At 52.7% G+C, this 17,577-nt stretch overlaps 6 protein-coding genes across 6 annotated transcripts; all 6 read right to left on the bottom strand.

Annotated features, from left to right (window-relative positions):
- Positions 1-2,379: 2,379 nt before the first annotated feature.
- RHO25_005707 (uncharacterized protein) lies at positions 2,380-4,342 on the bottom strand (the record flags this gene model as incomplete). The annotated part of the gene is made up of 5 exons (XM_023596588.1): positions 2,380-3,109; positions 3,165-3,568; positions 3,620-3,669; positions 3,719-4,082; positions 4,145-4,342. The coding sequence occupies 5 exons, from the start codon at positions 4,340-4,342 to the stop codon at positions 2,380-2,382; spliced, it is 1,746 nt and encodes a 581-aa protein (XP_023452719.1).
- Positions 4,343-8,197: 3,855 nt separating this feature from the next.
- Positions 8,198-8,606, bottom strand: RHO25_005706 (uncharacterized protein; the record flags this gene model as incomplete). The annotated part of the gene is made up of 3 exons (XM_065602694.1): positions 8,198-8,230; positions 8,300-8,382; positions 8,447-8,606. The coding sequence occupies 3 exons, from the start codon at positions 8,604-8,606 to the stop codon at positions 8,198-8,200; spliced, it is 276 nt and encodes a 91-aa protein (XP_065458766.1).
- A 1,597-nt stretch (positions 8,607-10,203) lies between these two features.
- On the bottom strand, positions 10,204-11,057 carry RHO25_005705 (uncharacterized protein; the record flags this gene model as incomplete). The annotated part of the gene is made up of 2 exons (XM_065602693.1): positions 10,204-10,824; positions 10,881-11,057. 2 exons carry the CDS (start codon positions 11,055-11,057, stop codon positions 10,204-10,206), a joined length of 798 nt encoding a protein of 265 aa, XP_065458765.1.
- Positions 11,058-11,426: 369 nt separating this feature from the next.
- RHO25_005704 (uncharacterized protein) lies at positions 11,427-12,279 on the bottom strand (the record flags this gene model as incomplete). Its single annotated transcript, XM_065602692.1, has 2 exons — positions 11,427-12,056; positions 12,118-12,279. 2 exons carry the CDS (start codon positions 12,277-12,279, stop codon positions 11,427-11,429), a joined length of 792 nt encoding a protein of 263 aa, XP_065458764.1.
- Positions 12,280-12,495: 216 nt separating this feature from the next.
- Positions 12,496-13,287, bottom strand: RHO25_005703 (uncharacterized protein; the record flags this gene model as incomplete). The annotated part of the gene is made up of 1 exon (XM_065602691.1): positions 12,496-13,287. The coding sequence occupies one exon, from the start codon at positions 13,285-13,287 to the stop codon at positions 12,496-12,498; it is 792 nt and encodes a 263-aa protein (XP_065458763.1).
- A 595-nt stretch (positions 13,288-13,882) lies between these two features.
- CTF1ALPHA (Cutinase transcription factor 1 alpha) lies at positions 13,883-17,116 on the bottom strand (the record flags this gene model as incomplete). The annotated part of the gene is made up of 8 exons (XM_065602690.1): positions 13,883-14,909; positions 14,966-15,157; positions 15,206-15,634; positions 15,684-15,756; positions 15,814-16,756; positions 16,806-16,823; positions 16,877-16,901; positions 16,962-17,116. The coding sequence occupies 8 exons, from the start codon at positions 17,114-17,116 to the stop codon at positions 13,883-13,885; spliced, it is 2,862 nt and encodes a 953-aa protein (XP_065458762.1).
- Positions 17,117-17,577: the final 461 nt, after the last annotated feature.

The following is a 17,577-nucleotide window of genomic DNA, read 5'->3' as shown; positions in this document are numbered from 1 at the left end:
CAAGCTCGATGGTGTCGGAGAGTACTGTCGGGAAGATCTGGGTCTTCATTTCATCGGTATTGGATCCATAGAGTATCGCCGATCCTGGTATAGCACCAGCGGTGTTCTGACCACCAGTGATTAGAGACGCAAAGGCTGTAATAGCTGCGGTATACGACCATTCAGACAACGTTTGTTTGGCGAATGCGGACGACCAATCGGCATAGGTCTTGTTCTCTTCGCAATCACAATGCTCGATCGTCAGTCCGGCGTCTGATGAGTTCAAATATGCAGTAAAGGCTCCGATCGTGCACGGGTCGACATTTCCAGGAGAATGCGTCACTGACATTACTTGTACTCTCTGGGTTTGCGCAACTCCTTCGTACGCGAAGCGCAAGGTATATTTCGACGGTTGAAACTTGCAACTTAGTAATGTTGCTCCCTGAAACACCTCGTCTATCAACGTAGCGTTTTCCCACGGGTTGTCCAGCCAGTAGCGTCCACCGTAGTCATGCATTGCACGAGGGAACACCGCTAGGCCGAGAGTATGGTCGTCAATCCTCGGGCGACGCCCTGTCACAGATTGGGAGGGAGAGGTCATCGAAGCTGCCGAGCTGGAACTATTTGGCCATGAGAAAGGCAACTCCGCGCCGAGCCATGCCAAATAAGAGAACATGAAGGGTACAGAATCATCCACCGAGCAGTCAAACAGGCTGTCCTGCTTTCCTCCTCCGCATTTGAACCTACGATCAGTCGCAGTCACATTCATGACGTTCCTGATGTTGACTTTCAAGGCCTGGCGATAGGTCGAATTCATGTCCTCACAGCTTAAGCTAGGTGCTATCAGGTCCGTGCTCCAAGAGCTATTGAGTCCAGGGGAAGGAATCGAGAGGATGTCGCCAGTTAACGCCACTGCTTGTACAATGCGCGCGACTTCTTGATCAGGACCTGTATATTCCAGTGTAATTCTGTTAGAATTCTGGTCTTCCACGTGGGATTGCGAGAGCGCATCAAACGCGGAACTTTCGAACGCAGGCACCGACACATGGTGTGACCCAACACGCCGTGGAAGTCGCCAGCACCAAAACTGACTTGACAAAGAACGCGAAAGCTGTTCCGGCGGAGATGTTGATCTGCTGCGATGTAGTGGCTAGTCCTGCGATTCTCATGCTTTTCGTGTCCACTTCTGAATCTCTCAGGGCTGCGTAAAAGAAGTGATGCCCTACTGCGAGAGCGATGGCGGCAAGGAGAGACAGGAGCATGACAGTCGGTGTTCGCCAGTGGATGCCGGCATGGCTCCGTTGCGTAGCCATAGCCTGCGCGGAGCTGATTGATAGTACCAAGTTGAGTAAGCAGAGTAGAAAACAACGTGTGGCGGTGACATTTTGGAGGGCAGGGCTGTTCATACATTCCAACTGCTGCGGCTTGTGGTCCCCGCACAAGGCTGCGCACAAGGCTGAGAACCCAAGTCAGCGAGCCATATGATCAGCCACCAAAGATCTCGACTGCTATTCGCCCTTGCTGCGCGCTTGGCTTTGCTCGGACATCGTAAAACAATGCAGGGACAGGATACGAGACTTCGTACCGCTCCTGGGACTGGCTGTAGTATGACTTTGCCGACTTGAAAGGACCTTTCTAGCGGTGCCTTGCTGCTGGTGCAGCGATGATCGAGGCTTGTTTCAGACGCTCTTATTTGTGTGGCTGAGTCTCAATACTAAAACACGATACGTGGACACGGCGGAGTTGAGCCTGTCGTTAGGAGTTGGAGAGCAAGTCTTTCATGCTTCCGTCTTCGTCCGTACGCCAGCACGTGCAATTCGAGCTATCTTGATCCTCAACTCGTCTTTCTGAGTAGCTCAACTTCTCGATGAGCGTCAGCATTCTGGTGGAAGGTATCCAGCTCAGTGCATGAGCACCAGGCCTTGCTCTCAAGAGGTTTCTTCTGATTCTGCAAGATCAAAACTTTCAAGTCTCGTCGGCGTTTGAGTCCTTCTCACTGCATGAATCCAGACGATCATTTTGTAGATCTCTTGTGCGTTTCTCCACCGAAGCGTCCGAATTCGATAGAAGTAGGTGGTGTGAGATGGTTGGTATCCGCAGTCTGGCGAGCTGAGGAAGTCATGTGGTGAGTGCCTGAGGCAGACTCGTACTGTAGTCTTGGCATTCCATCTCGCTTCCTATTCTCTTTCCTCCGCCACTTCACTATTCCAGGGTATTCATTGGTTTGCCCTTCCACACAGATGACTGCAGCATCAGTGAGCTTGAAGGTTTGCTTGATATGTTTCGGAAATAGGAAACTCGCTTCTCACTTTTGAATTATGCAGCGCAGAACTGTAACAATAATACGCATACTCTTTCTACAAGTACAAACGGCGACACAATTCTACATGAACTTGCAGTCTAAACCTTGCCTCCATGGTTCGCACGCTTGTGCAGGTCTTCGAGTGGTGCCTCAACGAGGTAATCCATCTTGTCACTGAAGCTTGGTAGCAGCAAGCACAGGACGCAGCCAACAGCACCAAATGGAGCGGCGATTATGAAGACCACGCGCACGCCATCAGCGAAAGCCTGCTGATACGCAGCTCCTGCTGCTGCGATAATAGCTGGTGTGACTCCAGGAACCTGCGCTACTGCTTCTCGTGCCCCGCTTGCAAAAGCCCCGATGAAGGCACCGATCGATTGCGGAGGCAGACCGGCTGGCACCACGGCATTGGCAATATATGTCGGGATATAAGTGCCCAAGCGCTGATTCAAGGCAGTACTATACGCAGCCACGAACATTGATGCAGCGAGAGTCCGAGAAGCGACCACTAATGCAGTTGCTGTGGCGATCAAATGATGCTGTACGGAAAGCTGGGTTCCGGTGAGGATCAGTACCAGAGGTCCAGCAAGACCGATTCCGCACAGGGTCAGACTCCCAATGGCAACTCCGGGCTGTCCTGGCTGCACGGTTGCGAGCCCAACGATTCCTCCAGTGTAAAGCGCAAAGCCGACGAACATGCAATACTTGATGTCTTTGAAGTGAGAACTTGCCCAGCCGTAGATGGCAGTGAACGCACTGCTGGCAGCGAAGAGTGGTAGCAGACGGACTGCTCCACCTAAAGGATCTTGCGTGAAGAGGGCATTGGTCCTGATCGGCCTTGTGTTAGTACGCGCGACGCTATTTTTGTATTTGGCCCACTTACATGACAGGATAGAACGTGACCAAGGCGAAGAAAGTAACACCTTCGATGAAGAACAGGAAGCAGAATATAGCAAATGCCCAGCCATGTCTTCCGCCGCCTCGGAACAGTTCGTGTGGGAGGATTCCTGTTTTTGTGCCGAACGCCTCGTACAGACCAAAAATGATGAATGCTGCTACGCCAGACACGAGTGGACCAAGGACTTTTGCACTGGACCACGCGAAGACAGACACTAGGTTGAATCCAGCCACGAAGAGAGCTATTGCTGCAGTGAGGAGAGCACTTCCAACCCAGTCGATCCGGCCGAGCTTATTCATCAAGGTGGATGCATCAGATGTTCGCTTGGGCGGCAGGTAGCCAAACAGGATTCCCACTACAGAGAGGCCCCAGAGCGCCATTTGCACCCACTGTTCAGGTTTAGCGATGGACTAATCCAGTATTCAAGGTCGTCAACTTACATAAAATCTTCTCCATCCGTCTATGGGATCCTGTTGGGTGAGAGCTCCGACTGAAACTTGATCAGCTAGGATAAGAATACGAATGAATGTTATACTCACTGACGAGCGGGCCGGTGATAGCACCGAGGCCAGCAGCGACGTTGATGAGAGCTTGACACAGTGGTCTCCATCGGCGCGGTACAATCTCAGAGGGCACAGCATAGCTCAATGGAGCGGCGGCCAAGCCAAATCCGATCATGAGAGAAGCCCCGATCAGACGAAAGATGGATCCAGAGTTTGGCACAATAGCTGCTCCCACAAACGAGATTGTAGTCAACACCACCATGACTGCCTTTCGAGCCTGGAACACGTCGGAGATGGATGCCAGCATCGGACTGAGCGCGGCTTGGACGAGGGTCACAACATTTGGGATCCAGTATCTCCAGATCTCATCTTCGCCGAAACTGGCTCCTATGTTCACAAGCTATCGACACCTCAGCTGTTGCACCAATTTACGATACAAGGAAAACGTTCAAATTTACCTACCACTGTGGGAGGGCCGACTAAAGCGAGCAACGAAACGTACTGCAGAACGCACATTGCAGCCAGTGCCAGCCAGGTCTTGAGATGTAGTTCAGGTTCCTCATCTTTGGTGTAGAGCTGAGGAGCTGATCCATCTTGACCATGCTCTCTGTGCTCGACATCGAAATCCGGTTTTTCCAGACTTTTACGCGTGGTAGACATGCTGAAACTAGTTTTCGAAAGTGTGCAGCGAACAGAACCAGACTGTCCGCGTGGACGATCGTTATATGCTGCAGATCTCGCAATTGCTGCTGTCGCATTGTTCGGACAACCCCACAATCTGTTCAACGCCTCCAGCGGAGACGCAAGCCACTCGAGCGCACGCTCTGGTGTGTGGACCTATAACGTTACAGCACATGAGCTAGAAGCGGCTATGAGACGCCACCCCCATCCGTGCGTTGCTGTGCACGATCGGTTCGCCATGCCGATGCAGCTACCGAGACCGTATCTAGTTGCGGAAGGCTGCCGGTGAACTAAACATCGTCCGACAGCTCGGCCGTACCTTCGGACAACAGATCAAGTACCGCTGAACCTTTCCCGCTAGCTTACTGGTCAGGAGATTTTGAAGCACGGAATGGTATCAGTAGGCGACGATGATGATGGCATGGATATTTTTGTGCAGTCTGGTCCATGGTATGACTTGTTGTAAAGATCCGTCTTCCGTGCTGCCGTAACATAGAGCATCGGTAATAAGAAAGAGATGGACTACTCAAGGTATCGGGGTCTGCTTGGACCTATCCACATCCTGCCTTCACGCACTCAGGCGCCCGCGAAAACCTTCACGAAAATCAAGGCTGCCCATTCGGCTTGCAAGCAGGTCCTCCTACTCCAAGCATGGGAATGTAGCACCTGTGGCCCTCTCCACACGTGCCAGTGTAAGGCTTCTCGCCACAAGTTGTCTGCAGACGACTTTCTTAGCATGCCAGGGGGACCTAGGCGTATGGAGAACATGAGTTACTCACAAACTGCTTTTCGCTGTCGCAGGTCTATCTCTAGGTCAGTGGAGCTCTCAATGAAAGGAAATCGTCGAACAGAACGAAGATCGGAGAGGTCGCTACGTACCCATGGATCACCACGCGCGCAATCAGCTTGGCAGTGACCTGCCAAGAGTGCAGCGAGGAGAACGAGACTCTGGTAGAAGAACTGCATGGCCAGCGTACCTTGGGGGCTGGAGGTTGAGCAGAGAAAGTTGACCGCTACGCAGTGCTCGCAGGAGGTTTCTATTGCTTCGCTCACCGACCACCTCTGCCCCTGACAGATTGGATACATCTAAGGACCATCGACGGTGTCCTGATAGCGCTCCTCCGTTGGCTTTTCGTGCGACCGCTATTGCAGTGCCAGCGATCTCGAATACATAGTTGGCCAATGAGAACAAATCTCGGACTTCTAGAGCTGGGAGATCCTAGGAGACGAAGCTCAGCAACCACTAGCCTCCTGACACACTATCGTGTACGGATCGCAAGGCGAATCAAACCCGGTACGGGGCTACACTAGATGCGGCAAGCCAAGCACATCCCGATATGCCTGTATCAAAGAATGATTAGTGAACACACAGCTCTTCATCCTGATTACCCGCCAGCTCGTCTAATGTGAACTACAGATATGGGGTCGGACATCAAGCTCTACTGCCAACCTTACGCTAAAGTATAGGGTCAGAGCACATAAATTCAGAAACCAGAGAACTTCCCGGTTTTTGAGATACTGTCAATGGTGCCTGGAAAAGTGTAGTCCCGTGGTGAAAGACATTTCTATCGATATTCCCTTCTCAACTGACGGAAAGTCCTTTACATGGCTCATTAAATCTAGAAGTGCCAAGCAGTGGCTGAGACATACCCGGCAAAGGGACATTTGGCAGGATCGACATCGGAGGCAAGAAGATGGAAGGTGTCACGCAAGGGTCGTGTTCTGCCAATGCTTTATTTGGTACTAACTAGAAATATGAATAGCTTCGGGCTCTTGTTTCCAACTTTTCAACGATGCGCTGCAATGGAATGCGCTGCATTGGACAATTCGACCATGTGTCTAACGCTTTGGTGTCGAGCTGCAATGGAATGCGCTTGCACGTCAGCTAGCTACATCATGGCCTCGGAAAAATCAATCCGCACATCTTCAACGTATCGGTTTTTGGAGGTCCTTGCCCGGAAGATCCATCCACCAGCGCGAGATGTATTGTCGCATATGAAAGTCGGAAACATCAAAGATTATGTATGTTCAGCCGTAGAAGGGACAGTGTCAGTCTTTAGTATCATGCTTTCTGCTCATATGTCTGCGCCAAATATCCCTCCTTGTGAAGCCTTTCGTGGCGAATTCGCAGCCATCCACTGGACATAGGATCTGTCTCGCGCTCGCGTGAACTGTGCGTTGGTGGCGTTTCAGCGTTCGAGCTGCCTGAAAACTTTTATTGCAGTGCGGAACGAAGCAATGGTGAGATCGATTATGCTGGTGGGGTTGCTGCAATCTACACGCATTTTAGTGGCCGTCTTCGCGAACTCTGTTGCCACCAGGTTTGGACATTACCTCAAAGTTTCCAGACTTGGGCGGGGAGTCGGATAACCTGGTAGATTGGAGGACATCAAGGCTGACGTGGAAGACACGGTCAGATCTTGGGATCCCGCATGACTTCTTTGGCCGGATACCATGTGAGGAGTACCAGGGCTGAGAGGCGGCTCCAGATCGCCAATAGTACCGCCGTACCAGAGTTCCTCAGCCCAATCGTTGCATGCCAAGTCTGTGAATGAGGAATGCTGGGGAGTCTTGGGACGTGCATTGTCTGCGTTCGCCGCAAGAGAGTCGAAATTGCCAGTACCACGAGTTTGGATCGGGTTAGTACTCGATAACAGATATGCCCAGTCTTCACTTTCGGTCCAGCTTGATATTTGAGTCAATGTGGCCAAATCAAGGGACATATCATCTGATGCCCTTAGCTGTACAGTGGCATAGCTGCTCGAATCCCAGGACATCAATGCCTACGAGGATGTCAGCACTGCAACCCTGGCTGTGGAGAGGCAAGGACGTAGCACCTGTTGCCCCTGATAGCCACTCCATTGCGAATCGCCATAGTATCCGAATGGCCAGACATCTGTGTGTCCTGGTTCGGTCGACGGATCCAAGGGGCGGATATGGCGTGGCTAGAGCTTGGTGTCAGTACATTGTCACCGCGCAAGTCGTAAGATAATTTTGAGATATACCGAAAGCGAGGCATTAACCACTGCTGAGAGTTGATCAGGGGACGGGTGTGGCGCAGAAGCATCAAAACAAGGTTCGTGTAAATCATGGCTGTAATGCAAGAAATTGTTCGCAAAATCGGTGGATCGAAGATTACTTGATCCCAAGTCAAAAGCAGGAGCAGAAAGTAAGCATTGGCAGAGGTGTAAGCAATCAGCCAGGCCGCAAGCACTTAACCCCGGGCGGAGAAGCGTAGGCGACGCATCGTCAGATCGCGCATATTGTTCCGAGATTTGGTGACCTCGGGGGCGCAAAGACGCCCCCGCGAAGGAGACGGTGGGTGTGTAGAACTTGACAAGTAGTGATCCAAAGACAAACGTGCTGTGCACTGGTTTTTAATGCTGTACTGACACAAGTGCCAGCACCGCCGGCGGCATCCTCGCATGAAGTGTTGGCGTAGACCTCGAATATGATTGGCGACCACCAGCACCACCAGCGTCATTAGTGTAACCAGCAGCTGCAACTTGCAGCTTCCATGAGGCTTAGTCAGTAAGGCTGCGGCGGCTGCCAAGCTGCGATTTGAGGGCGATGCAGGACAGCATCGACACCTGCCAGTCTGTTGCGGACGTAGAGATATGTTTAATCCACATTTAATTCTGCTCTTGCATATGAACCCCTCACAATTATGCCAAATATGCATCTTCTTCCACTGTAAAGTATGTACTCCTTACAGTTGGCATGACGGAAGCATGAACATTCTTGTCCTGTCGATATCATATCCTTGTATACGTCGTTCAGGAGCGTGTTGCAACAAGCAAGCATGAGAGGATTCGTCTTCGGGAGGTGCGTGACTTATGGATCGGTGCAGAGGAGAGCCTCGCCGAGCTGTCGATCGGTTGGAGTCAGTACAACTGTGTTCTTCAGTTGGTAGAATGTGTGAAGACTGGCACCTACCAATGGCAAAGTGCAGCACTTGGCTGCATGACCAGATTCTGCGCAAGACTTCTTGAAAGCGGAGACAGAGGATGTGTCCTCAGCTGTGTTGGAATAGGAAATCAGTAAGGAAGGAATAATCGCTCGGTAATTCTGGTCATCACTTACGAGACTCGCAAGTCAGATCCAAGACTCCATCAACATCGACCTGGCAGCACTGAGGAGTGTCAAGAGCCGGGCACACATCGGAAGGAGCACGCTCGGCGAGCTTGGCGGGAATTGTGCCTGCAGCGGCGAGTGAGGCAAGAGCGAGGATGATGAATTGCATGTTGAAGGTGATCTTGCTGCTGTTTGGCTGGGTCGTCGCTGATCGGCTGATTGAAGTGATGACGAGAATGATGTCGAGAATGGCGTGCTGGTGCTGGACTTATATATGTCTCTGTCGACTGCTCTGCCTCCGTCGTTCTGCTCATCTGCCACGACCTCGTTACCATACTCGCCGTTCAATCTATTGCTTTTCCATCCTCATGTCACATCTATCAGCTTATCTCTCGCCGCCGCGCTTGAAATGCGATGACCTCCGATGATCGTCTCTCCATCTTGGGAAATTGAGGCACTGTTGAGTCGCTGACGGCGTACGTGGGATGCCAGCAGACAGCACTAGTCAAGGAATAGGGCAAATTATTTGATCTAGTGCGCCAGAAGGCCCTGATCCGAGAACCAGATCGATGGAGATCTGGGATCCATCGAGATATCTCGTCTCTTCTCGTCGTATGGCCAGCCAGTACAGTGATCGTGTGCGGCTGTGAGGTTCGAACTCGTTCCCTGCAAATCCGAGACGTGAAAGCTAATATTTAGTGGGTATAAAGTCTAGATAGACCGCTGTTGGTAGTGATCGTCCGGCCGTCGGAAGATCGGCGGGTGCGAGACTTTAGGGTCAGCAGAGGACAGACGCGTCTTTGTGTTGTAAAAGTCGTTGTTGCAGTCGCTCATGCCGATGAGTGAGATTCTAGCATGTTCTTCCCGAAGCATTGTCGGAAAAGAATAGCTTGTGCGGCCGATATTGACGTTCCAACCCCCACAACCTAGTCACCTAAGACCCAGCAACTTATTCTCCGAATAAGCACTTCAGTGATAATCTTATAATGCGCCATGCATTCATAAAGTCAGATCTCACGTCTTGTCTTTGTGCAAGCCTCGTATAGTGCGAATACCAAGAAAGTTGGGCGGGCAGAAGGACGTTCGTTGCCGAGTGCATCAGAAAGATAACTATCCGTTGATCGACAGTGACCGTACATGTCGCACTTGGCCAGTGATGAAGTCGACCTCCACGGAGTGCGGCTACGATGCGGCGAAACTCTAGCCTGGAGTCTGATTCTTCCCTTTTCTGGATGTTTGGGAAAAGATAGCAGACAACGAAGCATCGGCTCGACCGGGATTCCCGGACTCGCCCGTCGCCCCTATGCGTTGGTCATTGGGACCTTGTACCTGCAGGATCGCCGCATCTCGCATCGCTGGCCGATAGGGTGATGACAGTATCTTCTCAAGTGCCGGAGCCTCATCCGCGATATGACATGGCAGCCCTGTCGTCATCTTCACATGTAAACAGGATGATGCATTTGGAATGCGACTTGGTGCCTCGGTGAGATCTCATGTAGGAGGTAGAAAATAAGAAAAGGAAAGGTGCTCAATAGACGGCGAAGTGTCGCGCGGCTTTCAGCGTACGTAAGCAGTGCACGGGTCACCTGCCTTTGTAGGCCATCAAAGTCCATTCGATATTTGATGCTCCTTTCATCAATGCTTGCTTGATTGTTCTGCTCGAAGCGCAGTTATTCCAAGCACAATCTTTCTCAGCTCGGTCCTCCACAATATCATATCTCGCCATCCGTTGCTCATGGAGCGTGACCGTGTCTAGTGATATGGACTCAGTCAGCAACAGGATCAACGATTTCGAAGTCCGTGGCCTGCCTCGCATTGCTGCTGCAGCGACCATTTGGACATCTCAGCCAGGCAATCCCATTTTTGTCTTCAGAGTAGGTGTCGTAGCTCGCGATGAAGGTTCCTCCACAATCAAAACATTTGCGTCGTACTTCGCCCCACTTCCCTTGCACGACTCTCGAGATCCGTCGGGATGCTGCTTGTGCTACCTCGATGGCAAAGTCGACGTTCTCAGCCATCAGCGCCACGAACGGTGACCTCTCTTCCTTATCGTCGGTAAATATGTCCCCTCTTCCGATAGAGTACTTCAAGACTGCCGCTTTCATTGCCGATGTTGGCCCAGGGGCGTCCCAGGTAGAGCGAATGGCGTCAAGTAGGTCTTCATTTGGAGCCTCCAATGCCTCAATGGCGGTGCGGAACTGGCACTCTGCAGCAAATTTCAAGTCTGACATTCTATACTTGTCCGCGATGATGCAAATCTGAGTGTGTGAAGTCAAGGGGGCGTGGTCTTCTGCCAGCTTGTATTCGAGCTTGTAGAGGTACTGAACGAGCGCGTCAACAGCCACGACCGGATCGGCGGAGAGATCGAGTCGTCCATTCTGAGTTTCCTGCCACCGAGATCGGATTAGCATCGTCTTAAACCAATCCGGGACCAAAGACTAACCTTCCATTCTCCTTGCGTGACTGCACGCAGCGCTCCATCATGTAAGCGGAGTACAAGCTTGTGCACTCGCCACTCCTTTTCGCCGCAAGTGATCGCGAAGTCAGAGAGGTCTGTGTCATCCTCCTGGGCGTTTGCCAGTCTATTTACAAGCTTCTTTCGCGCTGTTCCAGCAGCCATGGTGACCGACATGGCGCGCTGTAGGCCACTATGGGTGAAATTGAGATGTCAGCGGAGGAGGTTGTGGTGAAGCCGCGCGGAAAGACACGACAGCTCATTCCAGTTCGGGCACCACGTCATTTCTTCGACTTTCAGAATCACCGGCACCTGCCTGAGGCGATCAAGTCAGACGTCACGAGCACGAGCCTTTGGCTGATTCACCTGAACGGATCTCACCAGTTGTCAGCAATTAAGCTATTTGTGTGTTATTCCAGTGGTACAGTACTCCAACGCTTGACTCGACTCACTAACTTTCTGCAGCTGAAAACAGATATCTCAGGATCTCAATCTTTGCCAGCCAATACTCAAGCTGGTCCGCGGTGGGAAAGGCTAATACGCATAGTCGACCGATTCCCAATCCCAAACCCTGCGGGCCTCGCTTTCGCAGTAGCCATCAGGGCACACCATACTCTGCTCCTTATCTTTGTTGCGTTCCAGATAACTGGTGTCGAGAATGAAAGTCCCTCCACAAGTTTCGCACTGGAACCGTTCCTCACCGTCTCTCGCAGCGATCACTCCTTGCAACTCATTTCGACGCATGGCTGCTTCCATGAAGTCGCGAGCGATGGCCGGGTTGCCGAATACGACCTCGGTGAACCTAGAACCCTTATATTTCTTGTCTGTGAAGAAGTCTTCGGTGCCGACAGTGTGCTTAAAGATAGCTTCCTGGATAGTGGTGGTCGTGTCTGGTGCGCCGTATGCGATAGCAAGAGCATCAGCCAAATCATCGTGCGGTTCCTCGATAAATCTGATACTCTCTCCAAATTTGGTCTCTGCAAGCTCTGCAAGATCGTGGAGCTTGTATTTATCCGCAGCGATAAGAACTTGTGTGTGCAAGCTCAGCTCGCGGTCAGATTCAGTTGCGGGAACTTCGTAGTCAAAGCGGTAAAGGTACTGAACCAGTGCGTCAATGGCTGAGGCTGGATCGGCTGAGAGATCAATCCTACCCTGTTGCGCTTCCTAACAAGCAATTGCAACGTGTCAGCAAGGTGTGCATCATGGGGTTCTCGGAGATATTTACCTTCCAATCACCCTGACATGCCGCAGCCAAAGGTCCATTGTGTAGGCGCAGTAGGAACTTGTGCACACGCCATTCGCGTTCGCCACAGGAAATCACGAAGTCGGTCAAGTCTGCAATATTCGCTTGTGCAGCACACAGCTCAGTGCGAAGAGTGTTTGGCATGCTCCGCAAAAGAGGCATCATCGTCGAAGAATGGCTGGGTGTCCTGTCGTGTTCGGGATGATGAAAAGATGTTGTCGCAGGATTTGGAGCAGAGGTAGTGCACAGAGGCTATTTCTGCTCCAACCAGTCAGTTCACTTCCCAAATCACTTCACCATTGCGCAGTCGCCTGGTGTGAGCCAGCCAAACAACCTAGACCACTCACCTCACTTCCTAAATCAGCACTCCGGCCAAAACTCCCCTTCAACCCAAATAACCTGCCTCCAAACCGCCTCACACTCCCTCCAAACCCAACCTCCCTCTTCAACTCCCCACTCATCAACCAAATCCCCCAACCTCCTCACAAACCCCTCAAACTCCACACTCGTCCAATTCGGAATGAGCACCCTCTGCACAACATCCCCTTCCCCATCCCTCTTCCCATTCTCTTTCTCTTCTTTCTCCATCACCCCCCTCGCAAACCTCCAACTCCTCAAATAACACTCCTCCGTAGCCCAAAGCACAACCAACCCCACAATAACCGGTTTCCCACCACTCACACACCCCGCGAATAAATCTTTATAACATCTCGTCGCCTTCTCACATTCAACTTCCACGTCCTCCCCATCATTCCCGTCTCCCTCCTCCCCGCCACTCTTTTTCCCACAAAGCACCTCATTCTTCCACCCCTCCCCCTCCGCAACACTCTCAAACAACCTCACCTCTCGTCTAATATTCTCCAGCGCATCAATCAACACATCCGCAATTCTCCATTCTAGACTTTCTTCTCGTTTGGCGTGAGCTGGGATGCGGATGGCAGAGAGTAAAGAGCCGATGAAGTTGATGTAGGAGAGGGCGTAGAGTCGGTCTTGTGCGAGCCAGGTTTGGAGTTTTGGGGTGGGGAGAGATGCTGTGGCGGCGAGGGAGAGGAAAGGGTGGGTTGTGGCTTGGTGTAGAGAGGATGGGTCGAGGGAGAGGAGGTGAGTGGTTAGGGATTTGGTGGAATTTGAGGAAGGTGTGGGTGGCGGCATGGTTTTGGTTGAGAGGATGGGAGGGGGAGGTGTTGAGAGTAGAAAGGATTGCTTCGGGAAGAGAAGATAGACTGCTCAAGGTTTCCTGTTGCAGTCAGTAAGGATAGGAGCGCAATGTGTTTTCACAAAAGTCGTTGAAGCTGGAGATGGAATGACGTCTCGCTTCGCTCCACCTGGTGAAGTCAGAAACCCCGCGTGGGGTAGATCGATACGAGCTCCAGCTTCGACATCCGGCTGCGAGATTCTTCAGCAAAGAATGATGGAACGAGGTGTAACTCGCATTTTGAAAGCCTCTTATTGCATGTCAGCTATTTCGTGCACACTGTATGGCGTACTACCTGAGTCTCCCACGGCCCTTGCGCTTGTCGACGTCGTCCTTCGCTTCCGGAGTGCTCGACTGTAACCTCTACTCTTCTACCACCTGCGTCAACTGGATGGCAGGGACATTAGAACTCCATCGCAGCAGATGCGCGTTGGGAACCTTCTCTTGAACAGCTTGTCTTACATCCTCGCACGACGGAGCACAAACTCCGCTTCACTTTTGTGGGCTTCCTTGGTCAACTTTGAGAATTTTTGCTGGAAGTGTTCACTCAGCTCAGCCGTAGCCGGCGGCACCATTCAGGCCGTTGATGTCGCTCCCATTAGGAATGCCGAAGAATTCGAACCAATCTCCCACATTAAGAGTCGTCGGCACAATCGGCCCGCCGGCACTACTCGAGTTGCTCCACGCGTCATCTTGCTGAGAGTTATTGCCCATATTCAGCTGAGACCACGCGGCTGGATCCTGCTGGTAATGCATTGACTGTCCTTCGCCCATCGACATCTGACCTTGCATTTGTGGTGTTGACAACGGATGCGAGAACTGTGGGTTGGAGTGCGACTGTGCCCGTAATGCCGGATCGACCATCTGGTTAGGACTGTTCGAGGTGACCGGGAAGAGACCATTCGTTTCGGGAGGGAAGAGCTGTTCCGGTTGATAATTCTGCCACAGATCTTCGGAGATCTTCGGCGAGTTCCGCGTGTGGAGGAAGACATCGGGGGAACCCAATCGCGACCAAGGCAATGCGTGGAAGGCCGGTGTGGTCGGCCTCGTGTTGGACCGTGAGGCTCCCATGAACGTATCGGTAGCTTGACGCAAAGGCGGGCTTCCAGCGGTCATCTGTGGCATCTGTGGTGTCTGCTGGGCGTTTTGGCCAGTACCAGGCAACTCGCGAGAGGGAGTGATGGCTGGTGAGACAGGTCGTGATCGCTCGTACGACATTTGCGGCGCAGGCGGCCCATTGGCGAAGCCCATTTCCATCTCGTCGAATTTGCGCTTTTGAGCCTCTGCGGCATCCGGCACAACCGGCGTACCCTTACTCGCCTTGCTGCTCGCTCCATTGTGTTTGGTCTTAGCGTGGCGGCGACCTGCAGCTTTCTGGAGCCTATCCTCGAGGTGTTTGTTGCCAAGGATCGATTCGAACAGGGTGTGGACCATCTTAGCGACCAGCCAAGTTTTTGAAACATCCTTGAGCGCGTTCATGCAGACCTGTAACCGCTGTTGTGTAGCCGAAACGATTGATTGATTCGAGGACCGCATCTGGTACACGTGCATGATCAGTGCAGAGAACAAGCTGTAGACACTACAATCGTTGTTAGTCTTCCACGCGAGCACGACAACACTGATCACAGGACTCACATGAAGGCAGGCGCATAGCGCAATTGTTCGTGATTTTGCAGTGCCTCAATAATCGATGTGATCATGGCGGCGGCCTGGTATGCAATAGTTCGCGAAGGGTACGCAGTCTCCTCAGGGTAGCCGTTCGTGGGGCGCGATCCTGGTGATCCAGCTGGAGGCATGTGAGCCCTGTGCAAGAGACACAGTGTCGTACTGTATGAAGTTAGTCCGTCGTTCCGTCGTCACACCCGTGATACTTACTAATAATTTGAATGTAACAACGCAGACCAGAAATGGTGCCGTTGTGGCTCCCACCTCACCTCTTGAGGACAGTTCTGGAGCCAATCCGCGAGTGCCATATCGCTGTGTGTCAGGTCCAGTGCATTGTTCCGCGGTAATTTGGAAGCGACAGAGTACTGTTGAGAGAGGACCAAACCCATGATCTCGCACAGCTTGACATAGTTGAGGAAGAACTGTACGTGAATCGGGTCCGGAGGATATTCTGCTGGCCGGTCGGGCTCGTCGTCGATAAAGTCGTCAGGTGAGACCATCTCCACGTCCGAGTCGTCGATGTTAATGCAAACCGGGCGGCCGAGAGCAACAGCGACAGATCTGTCACGCGTGAACAAGGTCCACCAAATGCGCTTCCAGAGCCTCTTGTCAGTTTTGCTGAGTTGTGAGCCTTCGACGCTGTTTCATGTCAGTAGTCAGCCCAATACACGGATGCTGATGTACAGACCTTCGATGCATTCCGGAACCCTGTGCGACAATGACGGCTACTCTGCTCCAGTAGAAAACATTCTTTGTTACGTCTGCACCAATGTCAGACTGAGCAGGAACTGACCTATCCATTTTTGCCCTATCCTTACCCTCTGGTCCTTCCCAATACCATCCCATGAGGATGAGGGCTTGGACGATTGTGACTCTATCATCTTCGTAGTTGGCGTCGTAAAGTGCCTTTGCACGCTTGTAGAACGTCATTGCCGCAGGGGTAGTAGATCCATTCGCGTCCATGAGCTGTGGGTTATTGCAGACTCGTGAGCCGGCGAGCAGAATTGATTGTAGAAGGAGAAGTGAAGGGGGATTTTTCGAATCACGATAGCGCCGCATGAACTTGCTCCGATTGATGACCGGCACCACGGGAGCGATCCATGTGAAATATGCGTCCACCAGTTCGTCGCAAAGCTGTCGTGGAGGCAGCAGGAACGCTCCTCTTTGGTGCAGAATGTCAATCTCGACGTTATCCAGTTCGTTGATCCGCGCTCGCGTTCCTCTGACATTTTCCGGCAGAGGATAGTGAACCACGTCGGTCGTCCCGTGTCGATCCTGGACCAGTAATGATAGATTCGAAGACTCGCCGAGATATGCCACGCGACCTGCTTCCTTAATCGGGGCACGAGCAAATTTGGGCTTCATGAACTGCGCATAGGTGCCGTTGGTCGCCTGCTGACCAGCATAGTAGGATTCGGAGCCCTCCACTTTCGGCATCCCCGCTGGAGTGTTCATGCCGATCTGTTCGGGCTCTACTTCCCGGGACATGACCATTTCGCCTCTGGTCGGGAATGTGGTGCTCGTGGTGCTCTGAGGCGCGGCGGGTGAGCGGTCATCTTTGATCGATTCTGTGCGGTCGCGCTCGCTGTTTGTCCTGTGGTCAGCCACTGCTGCCTGCACCTTCCTTGCATATGCATCGCACCTTTCGCTATCCTTTTTTGCCGCCGTCTTCTTCCGCTTGGGAGTGGGAATTTTGCATTCGATGGAGAAGGCCACGCAGTTGGTGCATGGCACACCGAGACTAGCGGCATCGCAACGGACCTGCAGACGTGAGTTTCTGGGCATGCGCGACGCTGCAGATTGAATTTACCTTGCGCGCATGACATGTCTGAATAGTGTTAGCATAGCACCGGATGCGTATACACACTGCAATGCACTCACTTCACAAGCTCGCGATGCGCGTTGTCTGTGCATGCGCCGTTAGCCACGCTGCGTCCCAGCACCTCGCGTTGTCTCACACACGTACCGTCGAAATGATGGATGTCCGGGAATCTGATCTTTCGGTGCGGCCGAGGATGTCGCAGGACCACCGCCGCCGCCGGGCGACACGCCTGTCGAGGACGCTGGGTTCGGCGGATCGGGATTGGAGGTTGCGGCGGCGAGAGGGCGCGGTTCGGCCATGGTGAAGCTTGAATGGCGGGCGCGTTGTGATAGTGACGGGCGCTGGTTCACGTTCGCAGGGCTGTGCTGGCCATCGCCCGCGGCTTCCGACAGGTGCGACTCCGGCGACGCTGCGTCGTCGTCGTGGTGTGCTGCTGGTGTCGCGGGCTGCGAGCGCAGTGGGAGCGCGAGGTGTAGCTGTGCAGAGTGCATGTGAGCCGGCAAGGATCCAGGCCACTAGCGTTTGCGGGGATCTTGGTATTATTTACAAACATCTCCTCCACCACCAGCCCTCCGCGTGCTCCAGTGGCTGTCTATATGCTCTGCTCATATGCTGCCGCCCGTAGCTTGGCCGTCATGCTGCCCTACATCATGCTGTCTGCTCCGGAGCGCCCCGACTACAGCATCACTCGCTGATCTCAGAGGTGAAGTGCAGCTGCCAGAGATGCCTCGGCGATTCTGGCCCTGCTTCTCTGCTCTCC

The sequence above is a fragment of the Cercospora beticola genome, chromosome 4, assembly GCF_033473495.1.
Source record: "Cercospora beticola chromosome 4, complete sequence".
Lineage (NCBI taxonomy): Eukaryota > Fungi > Ascomycota > Dothideomycetes > Mycosphaerellales > Mycosphaerellaceae > Cercospora > Cercospora beticola.
This window is presented reverse-complemented; position numbering and strand designations above follow the sequence as displayed.